This window comes from Hyperoodon ampullatus (genome assembly GCF_949752795.1).
Source record: "Hyperoodon ampullatus genome assembly, chromosome: 13".
Taxonomy (NCBI): domain Eukaryota; kingdom Metazoa; phylum Chordata; class Mammalia; order Artiodactyla; family Ziphiidae; genus Hyperoodon; species Hyperoodon ampullatus.
This window is the reverse complement of record NC_136926.1, coordinates 7,379,569-7,393,280: the sequence shown is the minus strand read 5'-3', so window position 1 is coordinate 7,393,280 and position 13,712 is coordinate 7,379,569. Positions and strand designations below refer to the sequence as shown.

General features: G+C 53.4%; 1 protein-coding gene across 1 annotated transcript in view; it reads right to left on the bottom strand.

Moving 5' to 3' along the window:
- Nucleotides 1-11,000, bottom strand: part of PITPNM2 (phosphatidylinositol transfer protein membrane associated 2) — a gene marked incomplete at both ends in the record, with an annotated part of 31,311 nt that extends 20,311 nt beyond the window's left edge. Inside the window, 3 exon segments of the mRNA XM_079716976.1 lie at nucleotides 2,251-2,372; nucleotides 3,476-3,690; nucleotides 10,923-11,000. Coding sequence (XP_079573102.1) covers nucleotides 2,251-2,372; nucleotides 3,476-3,690; nucleotides 10,923-11,000 — 415 coding nt within the window.
- Between the last annotated feature and the right edge of the window lie 2,712 nt (nucleotides 11,001-13,712).

The window sequence follows — 13,712 nt, the reverse complement described above, 5'->3', positions numbered from 1 at the left end:
GTGAAAGAGTAAAGCTTCCCAGAAAAGCTGGTGTTTCAGCTACAGGAGCAGAACTGCGAGGCCAAGAACGTCCCAGGATGTGACGCTTGACCAGGAGGTGGGGGAGCGGGGGGAACCACCAGCGTGTCCGCGTGGGTAGAGGTGATGCGGATGCAGCTGGACACATCCGCCAGCTCTCGCCAGGCTTTGTGCCCGGCCGGCACCCTGAGGGGAAGGGGCCCTACGGATGCGCTTTAAGGCAGCTGGCCTGCTGGGAAGCCCCTCCCAGACAGATCGGCGGGGAAGAGTCCGGAAACCACGTCGGACGGGCCCAGGGGGAGGCGTCGGGCCTGAGAGGGTCCGGGATGTGCCTGAGAGTGCGCAGCAGATGCCATGGGGCTGGGTGCTTGGGAAACAGCACTGGGGGCTGGTGGGACCTGGGTGAGGGGTGGGACGGTGACTCTGGGAAGGACCACCTCTTGTCACACGGCTCCTCCCCCAAGTCAGAGCCATCCTGCTGGGCTGGCTCCCCGAGGTGTGCATGTGGTAGACGGGCTTGCGTGCCCAGCTGGTGTGGAGGAACCCAGGACAGGGTCTGTGGCTCAGAGAGCTCTTCTTTCAGGTGTGTGGGGACGACGGCACTTGGGGGGGCTCTGCCCCGACCGGGCCCCGGCTGTCTCGTCTCCCTGGCTTGCTGGCACCTAGTCTGGGTTGTGGTTTACAGACGCAGACGTTGGCCCCGCCGAAACTGGTGATTGGTCAGAAGCGGCCCGAGGGCAGCAGGATGTGGGGAAGGGATGCACATCCTTCCTGGAGCAGACCACGTGCCCAGCCCGCTCAGGCAGGCAAAGGCCGCTAAGGGGAGGGCTGGGACTTAGGAACCATGGCAGGAGGCCTTTGGGGGGAGCCTGCAGCTGGCCCGACAAGAGCTGCCAGAGGGCCTGCGTCATGCTGGGCCTTCCTTCCTGTTATGGGTAGAATGTGTCCCCTCGTAAACTCATTCGTTGGAGTTCTGGCCCCCAGGGCCTCAGAATGTGACCTTATTTGGAGACAGGGTCTTTAAAGAAGTAAATCTAATTAAAGCGAGGTCATTAGGGTGCACCTAATCCAATATAACTAGAGTGCTTATAAAAAGGAGAAATTTGGCTCAATTAAAAAAAAATACACCTGAAACTAACACAGCATTGTAAATCAACTCTACTTCAATTAAAAAAAAAAAAAAGGAGAAATTCGAATACGGACATGCACGCAGAGAGAACACCATGTAAAGATGAAGGCAGAGATTGAGGTGACGCGTCTACAAGCCGAGGAACGCCAGAGATGGCCAGCAGCCACCAGAAGCTAGGAGAGAGGCCCAAACCGATTCTCCCTCAGGGACCCCAGAAGGAGCCAACCCTGCTGACACCTTGACCTTGACTTCTGACCTCCAAAACTGTGAGACAAAAAGCGTCTGTTGTCTTAAGTCCCTTAGTCTGTGGTACTTCATTCTGGTAGCCCTAGGAAGCTAAGGTATCTCCCAAAGCCCACTGGGGCCTAAAAACTCCGGCAGGAGGGAGGAGTCTCAGGGGATTGCCCTCCAGGCCTCTGAGGCTGCCTGGGAGTTCGTCAACACCCCTCCACCAACAGCCGTGCACCCATCTGGGAACCACAATGGCTTGTTCCTACGGGTTTGGGGCCTGTTGAGGTGCGGCTGGTCCATAGATGTGTCTTGTTTGGCTGGCATATTTACAAAGATTTTTAATTAGTTGTCAACATTTAGGAATTGGAAGATTTCACATGAAAACCCTGATTTCTGGCCTCCCTTGAAAAAGAAGATTTAACAAATGGGGCCTGTTTCCCACATGGCGCAGTCAGCTAGAGGGCGGCAGAGCAGAGGCCACCCACCATCAAGGGGCCACAGGCCCCATCCGGCCTGCGGCACTCACGCATGGCTGTCGGCCTGATGTGGCCCCCAAGCACACGCATGCATTTCTGGGGATGGGGACACTTCGAAGGGATGAAGGGAAGGGGCTTGAGTGGGAAACGCACGGAGCCTTAGTGGGCACGTCAGGGAAATGGGGCCGAGGAGACCCATCCTTCCCCGCCCCCCACCTCTGACCAGGCTTGCTTGGACTCTAACCTCCCCGCCCAGGACAGGAGCTGGTCTGCAGCCTGCCAGGCCTGAAGATCAGGGGCAGAATCAAGGGGCCCACGGGCGGGGAAGCTGGGAACTCAGCCCTGCAGGGCTCCTGTGCCCTTCCCGGGCTTGGGAGCGTCAGGGTAGACGGTTACCGATCGTCAGCTGGTTCTTTTCCACAGGAGACAGGCTGAACACATTGGGGTTTTCTCCAGCATCAGTTTTATAAAAGGTTTCGATGTCAATGGAGAATTTCTCCACAAAAGGGCAAGTGAACCTGCGGGGGAGGGAGAGTATCCATCAGGACTCGAGCTTAGAGGTGTAGGCGTGGGTGGCTGGGTGGAGGACGAGGGCTGGAGTGGTGGCTGAGACTCGTCTGTCCTGTCCACCTCCTGGACTTTCACCTCGTCCCAAGAAGAGCCAAGGCCAGGTTGGGGGGAGGGCTGGGTTTAGGGGGAAGAGGGAGTCATTCCAGGAAGCTGCCGGCAGCCCTGTGTCCACGTGTGTGAGGCGTGGTGTGGACTCAGGCACAGCTGAGGTGGCACACTGCTGAGTCAGCTGAATCTGGACCAGCGCTTTGTGTGACATGCCACCCGGTCCCCCGTCCCCTAAGAAACCAGGTGTGGCAACAGGGAAACAGCCCCTCTCTCTTGACTGGAGATGAGCTCAGAGGAGGAAAGTGCTGCTGGGAAGAGGAATAACCTGGATGGATCCTCCAGCAAGCTCCAGGCCCTCAACGACCTGGGGAAGGAAACCCCAGGAGATTCATGGGACTCCACCTGCTCAGCAAGTGGGCGGCCAGCTGGGAGCAGCCCCCGATCTCTTCTAACGAAGCAGTGCTCAGCTCTGTTGGGTGGGGGCCACAGAGTGAAGAGCCCCCCTACCAGAGGGATCCAAAGAAAGCCCTGTTCAACGTGGTTTGTTATAAAACATCATCATAGTCGCTGAAGGTCTCAGGGTTGGAGGGGATCTCAGGGTTGGAGGGCATCTCTGGGCCATCTGGTCTACCCTCAGTTTGTGTTTCTTCCCACCTGGTTGACTGTCCTGCACTCCCAGGTGAACGTTAAAGTGAGTTTGTATTCCCTGAGCCTTCCCAGATGGCAAAGGAGTCTCAGATGGCCCTCCCTGGACTCATGCCTTCCTGGTCTCCCCCACTGGCAGGCTAGAAGGCACCCAGGGGTATACCCTTCCCTCTCCTGCCTGTTCTCTGAGGGGGAACTTGGGGGACCTTCAGAGTACCACTCAGAATGGAGGCTCAGCTCCCCAGAAGCCAGGGCTCCTTGGGGTGTGGGGATTGAGCCTGTCTGGGGGACCAGCACCAGGATCTATGCTGCAGGGTTGCTTCCCCAGCAGACAGCACGAGGCTGAGGGCAAGCTCACCTGGTTCGGGTATAGGGGTAGGCGTTCCAGGACTCCTCCACCACCCGCAGGGCCGCCTTGGGCAGGATGGAGCGGAACCAGCTGGGGATGTGCATGCCCACATGGTACACCTTGTGTGTGTACTGCCCGGAGCCGCCAGGGCCGTCCGTGTATGGCCGGTTCTCCAGGATCTCCACGCCGCTGCCTTCACCGAACGTCTCGTTCCGGCTCTTCTTCTGTGGGGACAAAAGCACCAGCGATGTGTGGGTCCAGAGCACGCTGCGGAGGGGGAGGGGTTCAGGAGACTGGCCGAGGGTGCTGAATGGGGGGTGGGGTTTTGGCCAACCAGGCTGGCTCCTCCTGTGTCACTTCAGGACAGCCCCCCACCCACCCCGGCTCCACGTGCCCCAGCACTCATGCAGGAGACTGAAGGGGCCACGGTTCCCTGTCCAAGCCCAGCACTGCACGTGCAAACTCCTCCATTCTGACTCCTGAGTGTGCCGGGACTGAAAGTATTCCCAAGGTCAGGAACAAGATGAGGATGCCTGCTTTCTCACCTCTAGCCAACATTGTACTGGAGGTTCTAGCCAGAGAAATTAGGCAAGAAAAAGAAATAGTAAGAGGCATTCGAATAGGAAAAGAAGAAGTAAAACTATCTCAATTTGTTGATGACACACTCATATACAGAAAAACCTAAAGAATCCCCCCCAAATCTGTTAGACCTAATACATATATTCAACAGAGTTGCAGGATACAAAATCAACACACAAAAGCAAATAATGCAGAAAGGAAATAAAGAAATCATTTCCATTTACAGTAGCACCCAAAAGAATAAAATACCTGGGAATAAATTTAACCAAGGAGGTACAAGACTTGTACACAGAAAGCTATAAAACATTGCTGAAAGAAATTAAAGAAGATCTAAATAAACGGAAAGACATCTGTGTTCATGCACTGGAAGATTTAATATTGTTAAGATGTCAATACTCCCCAAAGCAATCTGCAGGTCCAATGTAATCCCTATCAAAATCCAATGGCAGTTTTGGTAGAAAGGGAAAAACTGATCCTAAAATTCACATGGAACTTTTAGGGCTCTCAAACAGCCGAAACAATTTTGAAAACAAAAACGAAGTTGGAATGCTCACATTTTCCAATACCAGAACTTGCTATAAAACTATAGTAGGGGGACTTCCCTGGTCGCAAGTGGTTAAGAATCCACCTGCCAATGCAGGGGACACGGGTTTGATCCCTGGTCCGGGAAGATTCCACATGCCACGGAGCAACTAAGCCCGTGCACCGCAACTACTGAGCCCACATGCCACAACTACTGAAGCCCACGAGCTCTAGAGCCCGTGCACCACAGCGAAGAGTAGCCCCCGCTCACCGCAACTAGAGAAAAGCCCGCTTGCAGCAACGAAGACCCAACTCAGCCAAAAATAAATTTAAAAAAAACCCACAACTATAGTAGGGACTTCCCTAGTGGCGCAGTGGTTAAGAAATCAGCCTGCCAATGCAGGGGATACGGGTTCAAGCCCTGGTCTGGGAAGATCCCACATGCCGCGGAACAACTAAGCCCATGAGCCACAACTACTGAGCCTGTGTGCCACAACTAATGAAGCCCGCACGCCTAGAGCCTATGCTCCGCAACAAGAGAAGCCACCGCGATGAGAAGCCCTTGCACCGCAACGAACAGCAGCCCCCACTTGTCACAACTAGAGAAAGTCCGCGCGCGGCAACAAAGGACAAACGCAGCCAAAAAAAAAAGATTCATCCACCCGTTGCGGGTGGTAGTAGCTCTTTAAAAAAAAAAAACTATAGTAATCAAAACAGTGTAGTACTGGCATAGGACAGATCTATGGAATGGAGATGAGAGTTTAGAAATAAACCCACAGATCTATACGCTATACATATTGATTTTCAACAAGGTGCCAAAACCATTCAATGAAGGAGGGAAGAGTCTTTTCAACAAATGCTGCTGGGACAACTGGATACTCACGTGCAAAAGAATGAAGCTGCACTACTATCTCATACCACATATAAAGATTAACTCAAAATGGATCAAAGCCCTAATTGTAAGAACTAAAAGTATAGAACTCTTAGAAGAAAACATAGGGGCAAATCTTCATGACCTTGGATTTGACAATGGTTTCTCAGATATGATACCCAAAGCACAAGCAACCAAAGAAAAAATAGTTAATTGGACTTCATCAAAATGAAAAAAAAAAAACTTGTGCATCAAGGGACACTATCAAGAGAGTGAAAGGACAATCCACAGAATGGGAGAAAATTTTTTGTAAATAACATATCTGATAAATGAATTATATCCATACAATAAAACATGATTTGGCTGTAAAAAGGAATAAAGTACTGACACATGCTACTACACAGATGAACCTTGAAAACATGCCGAGTGAAAGAAACCAGACACAAAAGGCCATATACTATATGATCCCATTTATATAAAATGTACAGAATAGGCAAATCCAGAGAGTCAGAAAGTAGATTATTGATTGCCTGGGGGTTGGGGGAAAATGGAGAGCGGCTTCTTTATGGGATGATGAAAATGCTCTAGAATTGTGATGGTTTCACAACTCTGTGAACGTGCTAAAAGCCACTAAACTATACACTTTAAATGTGTGAATTGTGTGGTGTGGCACTTACAGCTCAATAAATCTGGTATAAAACAAAACAAACAAATAAAAACCAACCTTGCCTCTTGTACTCAACTAAGATTTCAGAGAGATCAAACACGAGGAGTGAGAAGGGGCCTCGGAGGCACTGCCTTGGAGATGTGATGCCTGGGTCACCTTCAAGTGTCTTTCTGCCACGAACGTCCTTCCCAGGGTCCAGAAGCTCAGGTTTCTGCTTCTGCACAAAACCTCGTGGTCAAGGTGCTGGTGACATTAAGCCCAGCATCTGTTTCCATGGTGACATGACAGCATCACCAAGGCCATCTTCGGTCAGCTTCCTGAACAGCAGGTGCGCATACACTCACACATGCACGCACCTGAGTCCTCGCACACGTACACAGGCACTCCCCACAGCACTGCCTAGCCCTCGGGGCACGAACCCTCTCTAAGGCACAAAGACGTGATATATCTCCATGGCCAGAGACACTGAGTCCCCTTCAGAAAAAAGAGCAGACCCTGGTTGAGGCCACAGATGGAGTCAGAGCAGGGACATGCCATTCCTCACTCTTTAAAGGAGCTCCTGGAATGTGGCCCAGATTCCGTAATGAAAACAGCGACCATTTCCTGGATGCTTTCCAAGATTCCACCTCTTACAGTAGCTTCGTTTATTAGCAGTTGTGCTAAGCGCTTGGCATGCGCTTTCTCATAGAGTTACTGCAATGAGCCCTTGAGAAGACTGCAGGACTACTATCACCCCCAAGGTACAGATGGGAAGGTGGAGCCTCAGAGAGGCTAAGCGACCCGTCCAAGGTTACACAGTTACCAAACAGCAGAGCCAGGACGAACTCAGACCTGTTGGATTCCAGGGCCTGCTCGCCCCAAAGCAGTGAGCGCCTCAAGGAAAACGCCTCGGGACAAGGTAGGTGCTGATAAGTAGTTACTGAGCAAGTACAGAGACCGTAGTCCTAACCCTGTGGCCAACTTCCTCTCATCCTGGACAAGTTGCTTCTTGTGTCTGGTCTCAGTTTCTAAAACTGTAAGTGGGGATGGGGCTACCTGGCTGCCCAAGCCCCAGTGTAGTGGGTTAAAGGCCTCCCCGCCCAAATCCATGTCTACCCTAGCATCTCAAACTGTGACCTTATCTGGAAACAGGGTGTTTGCAGATGTACTGATAATTAGTTAAGATGAGGTCATCTTAACTTAGATGGATTAGACGACTTAGGGTGGGTCCTAAATCCAATGAGAAGAGATCATTATAAGAAGAGAAAACGGAGACACAGACACACACACAGGGCGGGCAGCCATGTGACAACGAAGGCAGAGACTGGAGTGAAACAGCTTTAAACCAAGGAACGCCAAGGATGGCCGGCCACCACCAGAAGCTGGGAGAGTCGAGGGAGGATCCCCCCCAGCCCCCCAGAGCCTTCAGAGGGAGTACGGCCCGCTGACACCTTGATTTTGGACTTCTGTCCTCCAGAACTTTGAGAGAATACATTTCTGTTGCTTTAAGCCATCCAGTTTGTGGTGCTTTGTTACGGCAGCCCCAGGGAATGAAACATCTGGGTGCTGGGTGGCTCGGTGAGAAGAGGACGTGCAGGTCAGAGGGGTCAGGGCACACGGAGTCTCTGAGGGCTGAGGTGCGGCCTGCCAGGGATCCCAGGGCAGAGAAGGCACAGGAAGGCCAGAGAGGGAGCAGGGGCGGGGAGGGTGCCTCCCACCTGGCCTCACTGGGGCTGCACAGACCCCAGGCCCCAGGGATGGGGGAGGGGAGAAGAGGCGGGGGGGAGGGTCCTGCTCACATCAGAAGCCACTGCCCGTCCCTGCCAACCACTCCCGCAAGCAAGTGGTGCTGTGGTGCCTCCCCGGAGACTGCGGGCTTGACCTACCCTGCCCTGCCCGCACCGGCTGGGTGAAGGCCCCTCCCCACTCCTCTCCTCCCCTCCCCCATCCCTGGGGTCTGCAAGGGAGGAGCCTGAGCCGGCAGGGGCCTGGTGCAGAAAAAGCACCCGATGAAGGGGGTGGGGGGTAAAGGATTCAAAGTCCAAGAAACTCCGGCCAGTCAGGCAGCTCTCAGAGCTGTCCAGGGTCCTGGCTAAGCCGCTTCTGATAGCTTCCCCCGTTTGCTGGGCACCTCCTAGGATGGAAGGCTCTCTCCCAGCCAGACCAATTTCTCTCTCTCTTTTTTTTTTTTTTTTTTTGCGGTATGCGGGCCTCTCACTGTTGTGGCCTCTCCCATTGCGGAGTGCAGGCTCCGGACGCGCAGGCCCAGCGGCCATGGCTCACGGGCCCAGCCGCTCCGCGGCATGTGGGATCCTCCCGGACCGGGGCACGAACCCGTGTCCCCTGCATCGGCAGGCGGACTCTCAACCACTGCGCCACCAGGGAAGCCCCAATTTTTCTTTTTTTCTTTCTTTCCTTCCTTTCTTTTTTTTAACCTTGAACAACATGTATATTGAGCACTGGTCAGGCAGGTATGAGGCAGTTTGATATGGGAGCCCATCTTGTTCACAGCCTCAGGGAGGAGGTGGCTTGTTCAGAAGGCCGGCCTCTTCCTAGCTGCCACCCCAGATGGTAAGCGGGATCAGCAGGCAATGAACTAAGGTCTTGCTCTTCTTTCCAGAAAAACGAAGCTGCCTTCCTTGATGGACCATCCATCTCATAAGGCCCAGCTCGGAATGGAGGCCCTCCTGGAGCACTGGGCTCCCAGCCTCCTAGCCCCACTGCTCTGGCCTCTATTCAGTGGGCTGCATACACATCCGTCTCCCCGCAGGCAATCCTGGAGCGCAGAAAGCACTTTTTATTCGTCTCTGTAGCCTAGCCCTTTCCCAGGCCGGGCACAGAAAAGTCTGGTGAATTTAACTTAGTTTTTAAACAGCATTATTGAGGTAGGATTGCCATACAATAAACCATCTATTTGTAAAAGTACAGCCGGTGAGCTGTGATGTACGTTCACACCCACGAAACTGTCACACAGTGGAGATAATGGGCTTGTCCATCACCCCCACGGTGGATGGAGCGCCTCCGGAACCGTGGAGCCAGAGGCGGGTAAGACAATGCCAGAGCGGGAGCAGCGGAGGCCGGCCTCGAGAGGCACAGTGTGAGTGGGGCTGTAGGAGGCATCACCTAGGAGGCTGGGAAGGTTTCACATTAATTGGAGGCATAGGATAGATGTTGAAAACAGCACCTTAAAACAGGGGGTGCAGATGGCAGGTGTCTGAGGAGCCCTGAGTCAGAGGTGTTTACATACTTGAAAAAGCTTGGGATAAACTGGAAGCTGAAAGTCAGCCTCCTGGGATCTTGACGCTCCCAGCCCCCTAGCAGAGCTGAGGGCCATCTGCTGTGGTCCAGGGTTAGGGTCCAGGGCTCCCCTGGCTCGGCGAGGAATGAGGAAGCCACAGGACAAACAGTGCCTTTGGCAGATCAGCCTGGTCCTTGAACAGGCTGAGAGATTTCCAGAGTGCCTGGCGCTGGGGGGCTGATGCCAGTCTCACCTCTCCCCACTCTCGAGGAATAATTACTGGGTAAGTGGTTCAAGAGGGAATTGAGTGGCGCTTCTGAAGCAGCATGGAGCAAAAAGCCCCCCGGAGAGGCTGAGTTGGCCTTCTGTTCTCTTCCCAGCCAAGCTTCCCACGCTGAGGGCCGGGTCAGACTCGGGATGAAGGTGCAGGCCCTGCCGGGCTCTCCCTGCCCTGATGGCCCCGTGTAATGCTTGCGCAGCCAGGGGCTGCACCGAGGCATCCATGTACCCAGAAAAGCCAGAGCCAGGCCGGGAGCGGGTTCATAATCAGACCCCCAACTGGGAGGAAAGCTGCCAGGCCAGGCAAACTGCTGGGGCACCAAGGATGAGCAAGAGGCTGGCAGAGAAGCTGGGATGGGGACCCCCATGGGGCAGGACCGCAGCCAGCACCCCAACGAGCAGGAGCTGAGGTCACATCTGGGCCATGAGGACCCGATCCTGGGTCTCCCTATCCTGGGTTCCAGGTTAGTCAGGCACTGAGTAGGGAGGCCAGCAACATCTGGGGTGGGGTGATCATCTCTGGTTTGTCACAGGCCCGGTCATCCTCAAAGTCATTTGTGACTCTGTAAACCAGCCACTTAGCCTAAGGCATGGGGAAAGTGCGTACCTAGAGCCGGAAGGCAGGCTGTGTGCTCTTGGACAAGTCACTTAACTTCTCTGGGTCTTGCACCTTCCTGTCTGTCAAATGGATTGTCATGGACTGGACGTTTGTGTCCATCGTCCCCCAAATTCATATGTTGAAGCCCCAACCTCCAGTGGGATGATGCTAGGAGGTCAGGCCTTTGGGAGGTGATTAGGTCATGTGGGTGGAATTAGTGCCCTTATAAAGGAGGCCCCAGAGAGCTCCCAGGCTCCTTACGCCGTGTGAAGACACAGCAAGCAGGTGGCCATCTATAAGCCAGGAAGAGGGCCCTTACCAGACACCAAACCTGTCAGTACCTTGATCTTGGACTTCCCAGCCTCTAGAACTGTGAGAAATAAACGTCTGTTGTTTAAGCCACCCAGTCTGTAGCATTTTGTTATACAGCCCAAGCTGACTAAAGACAAGGATAATATCTGGATCAGTAAGAGGATGGGTGTTCTATACAAAGAGTGTTAGTCTTGTCAGTGCTGTGAATACAGTGCTGGCGAGACAATCCAATGCCACAAACATCCATGGCGTGTTGCATGTGCCTGGCTTTGTGCTTGGAAGCCAGAGCTCCAGTGCAATTCAGACACTGACCAGAAGCCTACCGGGCAGATACTGCTGTGAAGGCCACAGTGCCACCCAACCCTCCACGCCGGTGCTGAGAGCTGCTGTGTGCACGGCCTCACCACCCACCTGTATCATGTACAGCTGGGCAATGCGGTACTCCTCCACGGTCATTGGCAGAGGAATCCGATATTCCTTTATAATCATCTTGGAGTCCAAGCCTTCCCGTCAATGGGGAACTGTGCGTTGGGACTTCTAGGCGAGGTTCCTTAAATAACCATGACAAAATTCACCAAGGACCCCTGAGAGAGAAAGAGAGGACAGGAGAGTCACTTTCTGCAAAAGCTGATGGGTAAAGTAGCACAGGAAGGGCCTGGTCCAGACCCCAGGCTAGAGTTCTGGTCTCAAGTCAGCCATGAGCCCACTGTGTGACCCTGAGCCCACCATGTGACCTTGAGCAAGTTCCCTTACCTCCCCAGCCTCCATTTTCCCTGTTTGCTAAGCGACTGTGTAGAGGACATGTATAAACTCTGATCAGCCACGAGGAAATAAAGGATTGTTATCCTGCTAGCGAGGGCCAGGCGATGGGAGGCCATCACATCCCCTAAGAGTCAAGAGCATCGCGTTCTTGTTTTACGCAAGGTTCTAACAGCCTGCAGCCTCAGCTCCCCAGTGTTCTGGAGGAGCTGGAGGCTGGCACGGTGACGGCAGCGAGTGATGAGGGCCGGCAAGAAGGCAGGACACACAAAACTACGAAAAACAGACGCGAGAATTTTAAAAATCAGCAGTCTGGGACCAATCGGCATCAGGGCGATCGGTTCTGCTGCTGTCACCAGGTGCAGATGGCAACCCTGCTTCCTGGCAGGAGATCCCGAGTTATCAAAAGAGGTGACCTTAAGTGTAGTTTCAGTTCAATCCACCACCAGCTGCTTATTGATACCTACTCTACTGCCGACATTGGGCAAGGTCTTGGAGGTAGAAGAGGAAAATAAGATAAATGGGTGGATTGCACGGCATGTGAATTATATCTCAATAAAGCTATTTAAAAAATATAAGCAAGCAATGTATTCACAGTAACTTGTATTGAAGAGGACAAGATATTTGATGAAGACTTGCACCTAAAGCAATCATATTTAAAAAAAAACAAAACAGGGCTTCCCTGGTGGCGCAGTGGTTGAGAGTCCGCCTGCCGATGCAGGGGACACGGGTTCGTGCCCTGGTCTGGGAAGATCCCACATGCCGTGGAGCGGCTGGGCCCGTGAGCCATGGCCGCTGAGCCTGCGCATCCGGAGACTGTGCTCCGCAAGGGGAGAGGCCACAACAGTGAGAGGCCCGCGTACCGCAAAAAAAAAAAAAAAAAAAAAAAAAAAAAAACAACAAAACAAAACTTAATGCTTGAAGGAGGCATACCTGCAGTGATCTGGAAAATGAAATCACGCATCATAATCTGTCCCCTAGGTGGTGGGGGCTTTGCTGTGGATATATTTGGTTACCCCCAGAGAGACTGGATGCTGTTAACTGGAAGCTGAGTGAAGGTTTCCAAGACAGGCAGTGGCAGAATCCGGATAGTAGTTTAGAAGGACCACGCCGGGGACAGCAGTTAGTGAGGATTCACAGGGACTGGAGGCAGGACGCTGGCTAAGTGATAAAAGCAAGGGCCGACCGGGCGGGCAGCTTCCCCAGGGCACCATGTGTACGAGGCCTGCGCATCAGCCAGGCACTAACGCATTACTGGATAACTAACGCGACTGGGAAAAGCATGTATACCAGAACTCTTGGGACCTTCAGTACGTAAGGTGGAAAGAAATTCTTTAATAAACCACCTAAGGAGAGAGATGGAGGCTGGGGATGGCCCCCACGTTATTAGCCTAAAGTGACCCCCCTGTTGTTTCCTTCTTTACAGCAGGTAGGACGATTAGCCCCCAAAACACCCAGCACCAAACTCAACTTCTCACTTATCCAACTGCTTGAAATACAGTCCAGATAAACACCTCTTTAGCCAATTAGAGTTCATCTACTTTATATACGTCAGAAACTGCACCCAACATCTGCTAGGCATAGATGAGGCATAAAAGACCCCAAAGGGGGAGTTTTGTGACCCACAGGCTCTCCAGCGTGATTCTGAGCAATGTCACCTAGACACGAGCCCCCTGTCTAACCCCGCCTCTCCCTTTCTGGGTGGTGGTCCCACATCACTGCATCTGGAAGGCCTCTTGCTGGGAGAAATTTTCCACCCTGGCAAACCTGTCCCAGCGCCATCCAGGAAAGCTTGTTACTGGCCCTCCGGGTCCTGTCTCTTCCCTGATCAACCCCGGACCACTGAGCTTACCCCAGAGGGGAGGACTCAACTCTCCAGAGGCCGTGCTCCTGTGCAAACATCACCTCTAACCTTCCTTGAAGGTGTGGGTCCAGCCAACAGCTGAGAGGGCACGTGGGTTCGGGGCCCGAGCTGAAATTGTCCAGGAGGACGAGAAAGCAGAGGCTGCAGGCTGCCTGGACTCGGCTCTGAGACCCACAGGTCCAAGCTCAAGTCTGGCTGGAAGCTGAGGCCGCAGGAGAGACGAGTGATGGTCCAGAGCCCCCAAGGCGCCACCTCCTTCCACAGGAGGATGTGACACAAGACGCTGAGGGAATTCCCTGGCAGTCCAGTGGTTAGGACTCTGCGTTTTCACTGCCGAGGGCACGGGTTCGATCCCTGGCAGGTAACTAGCAAGATCCCGCAAGCCTCGAGGCACAGCCCAAACAAGGAAACAAGACCCTGGGCTCAGCTGGGGCAGCAAGGCACCCAGGCTGACACCCCCAAGAGGGTAGGACAGGCACCCGATTTGGGAACCTCCTGACACAAACAAAGGAGAGAAAACCGTATGCTTGCGAGAGGCTGGATGAAATGCGGACTGGAGACAGGAAAAGGAAAACCTA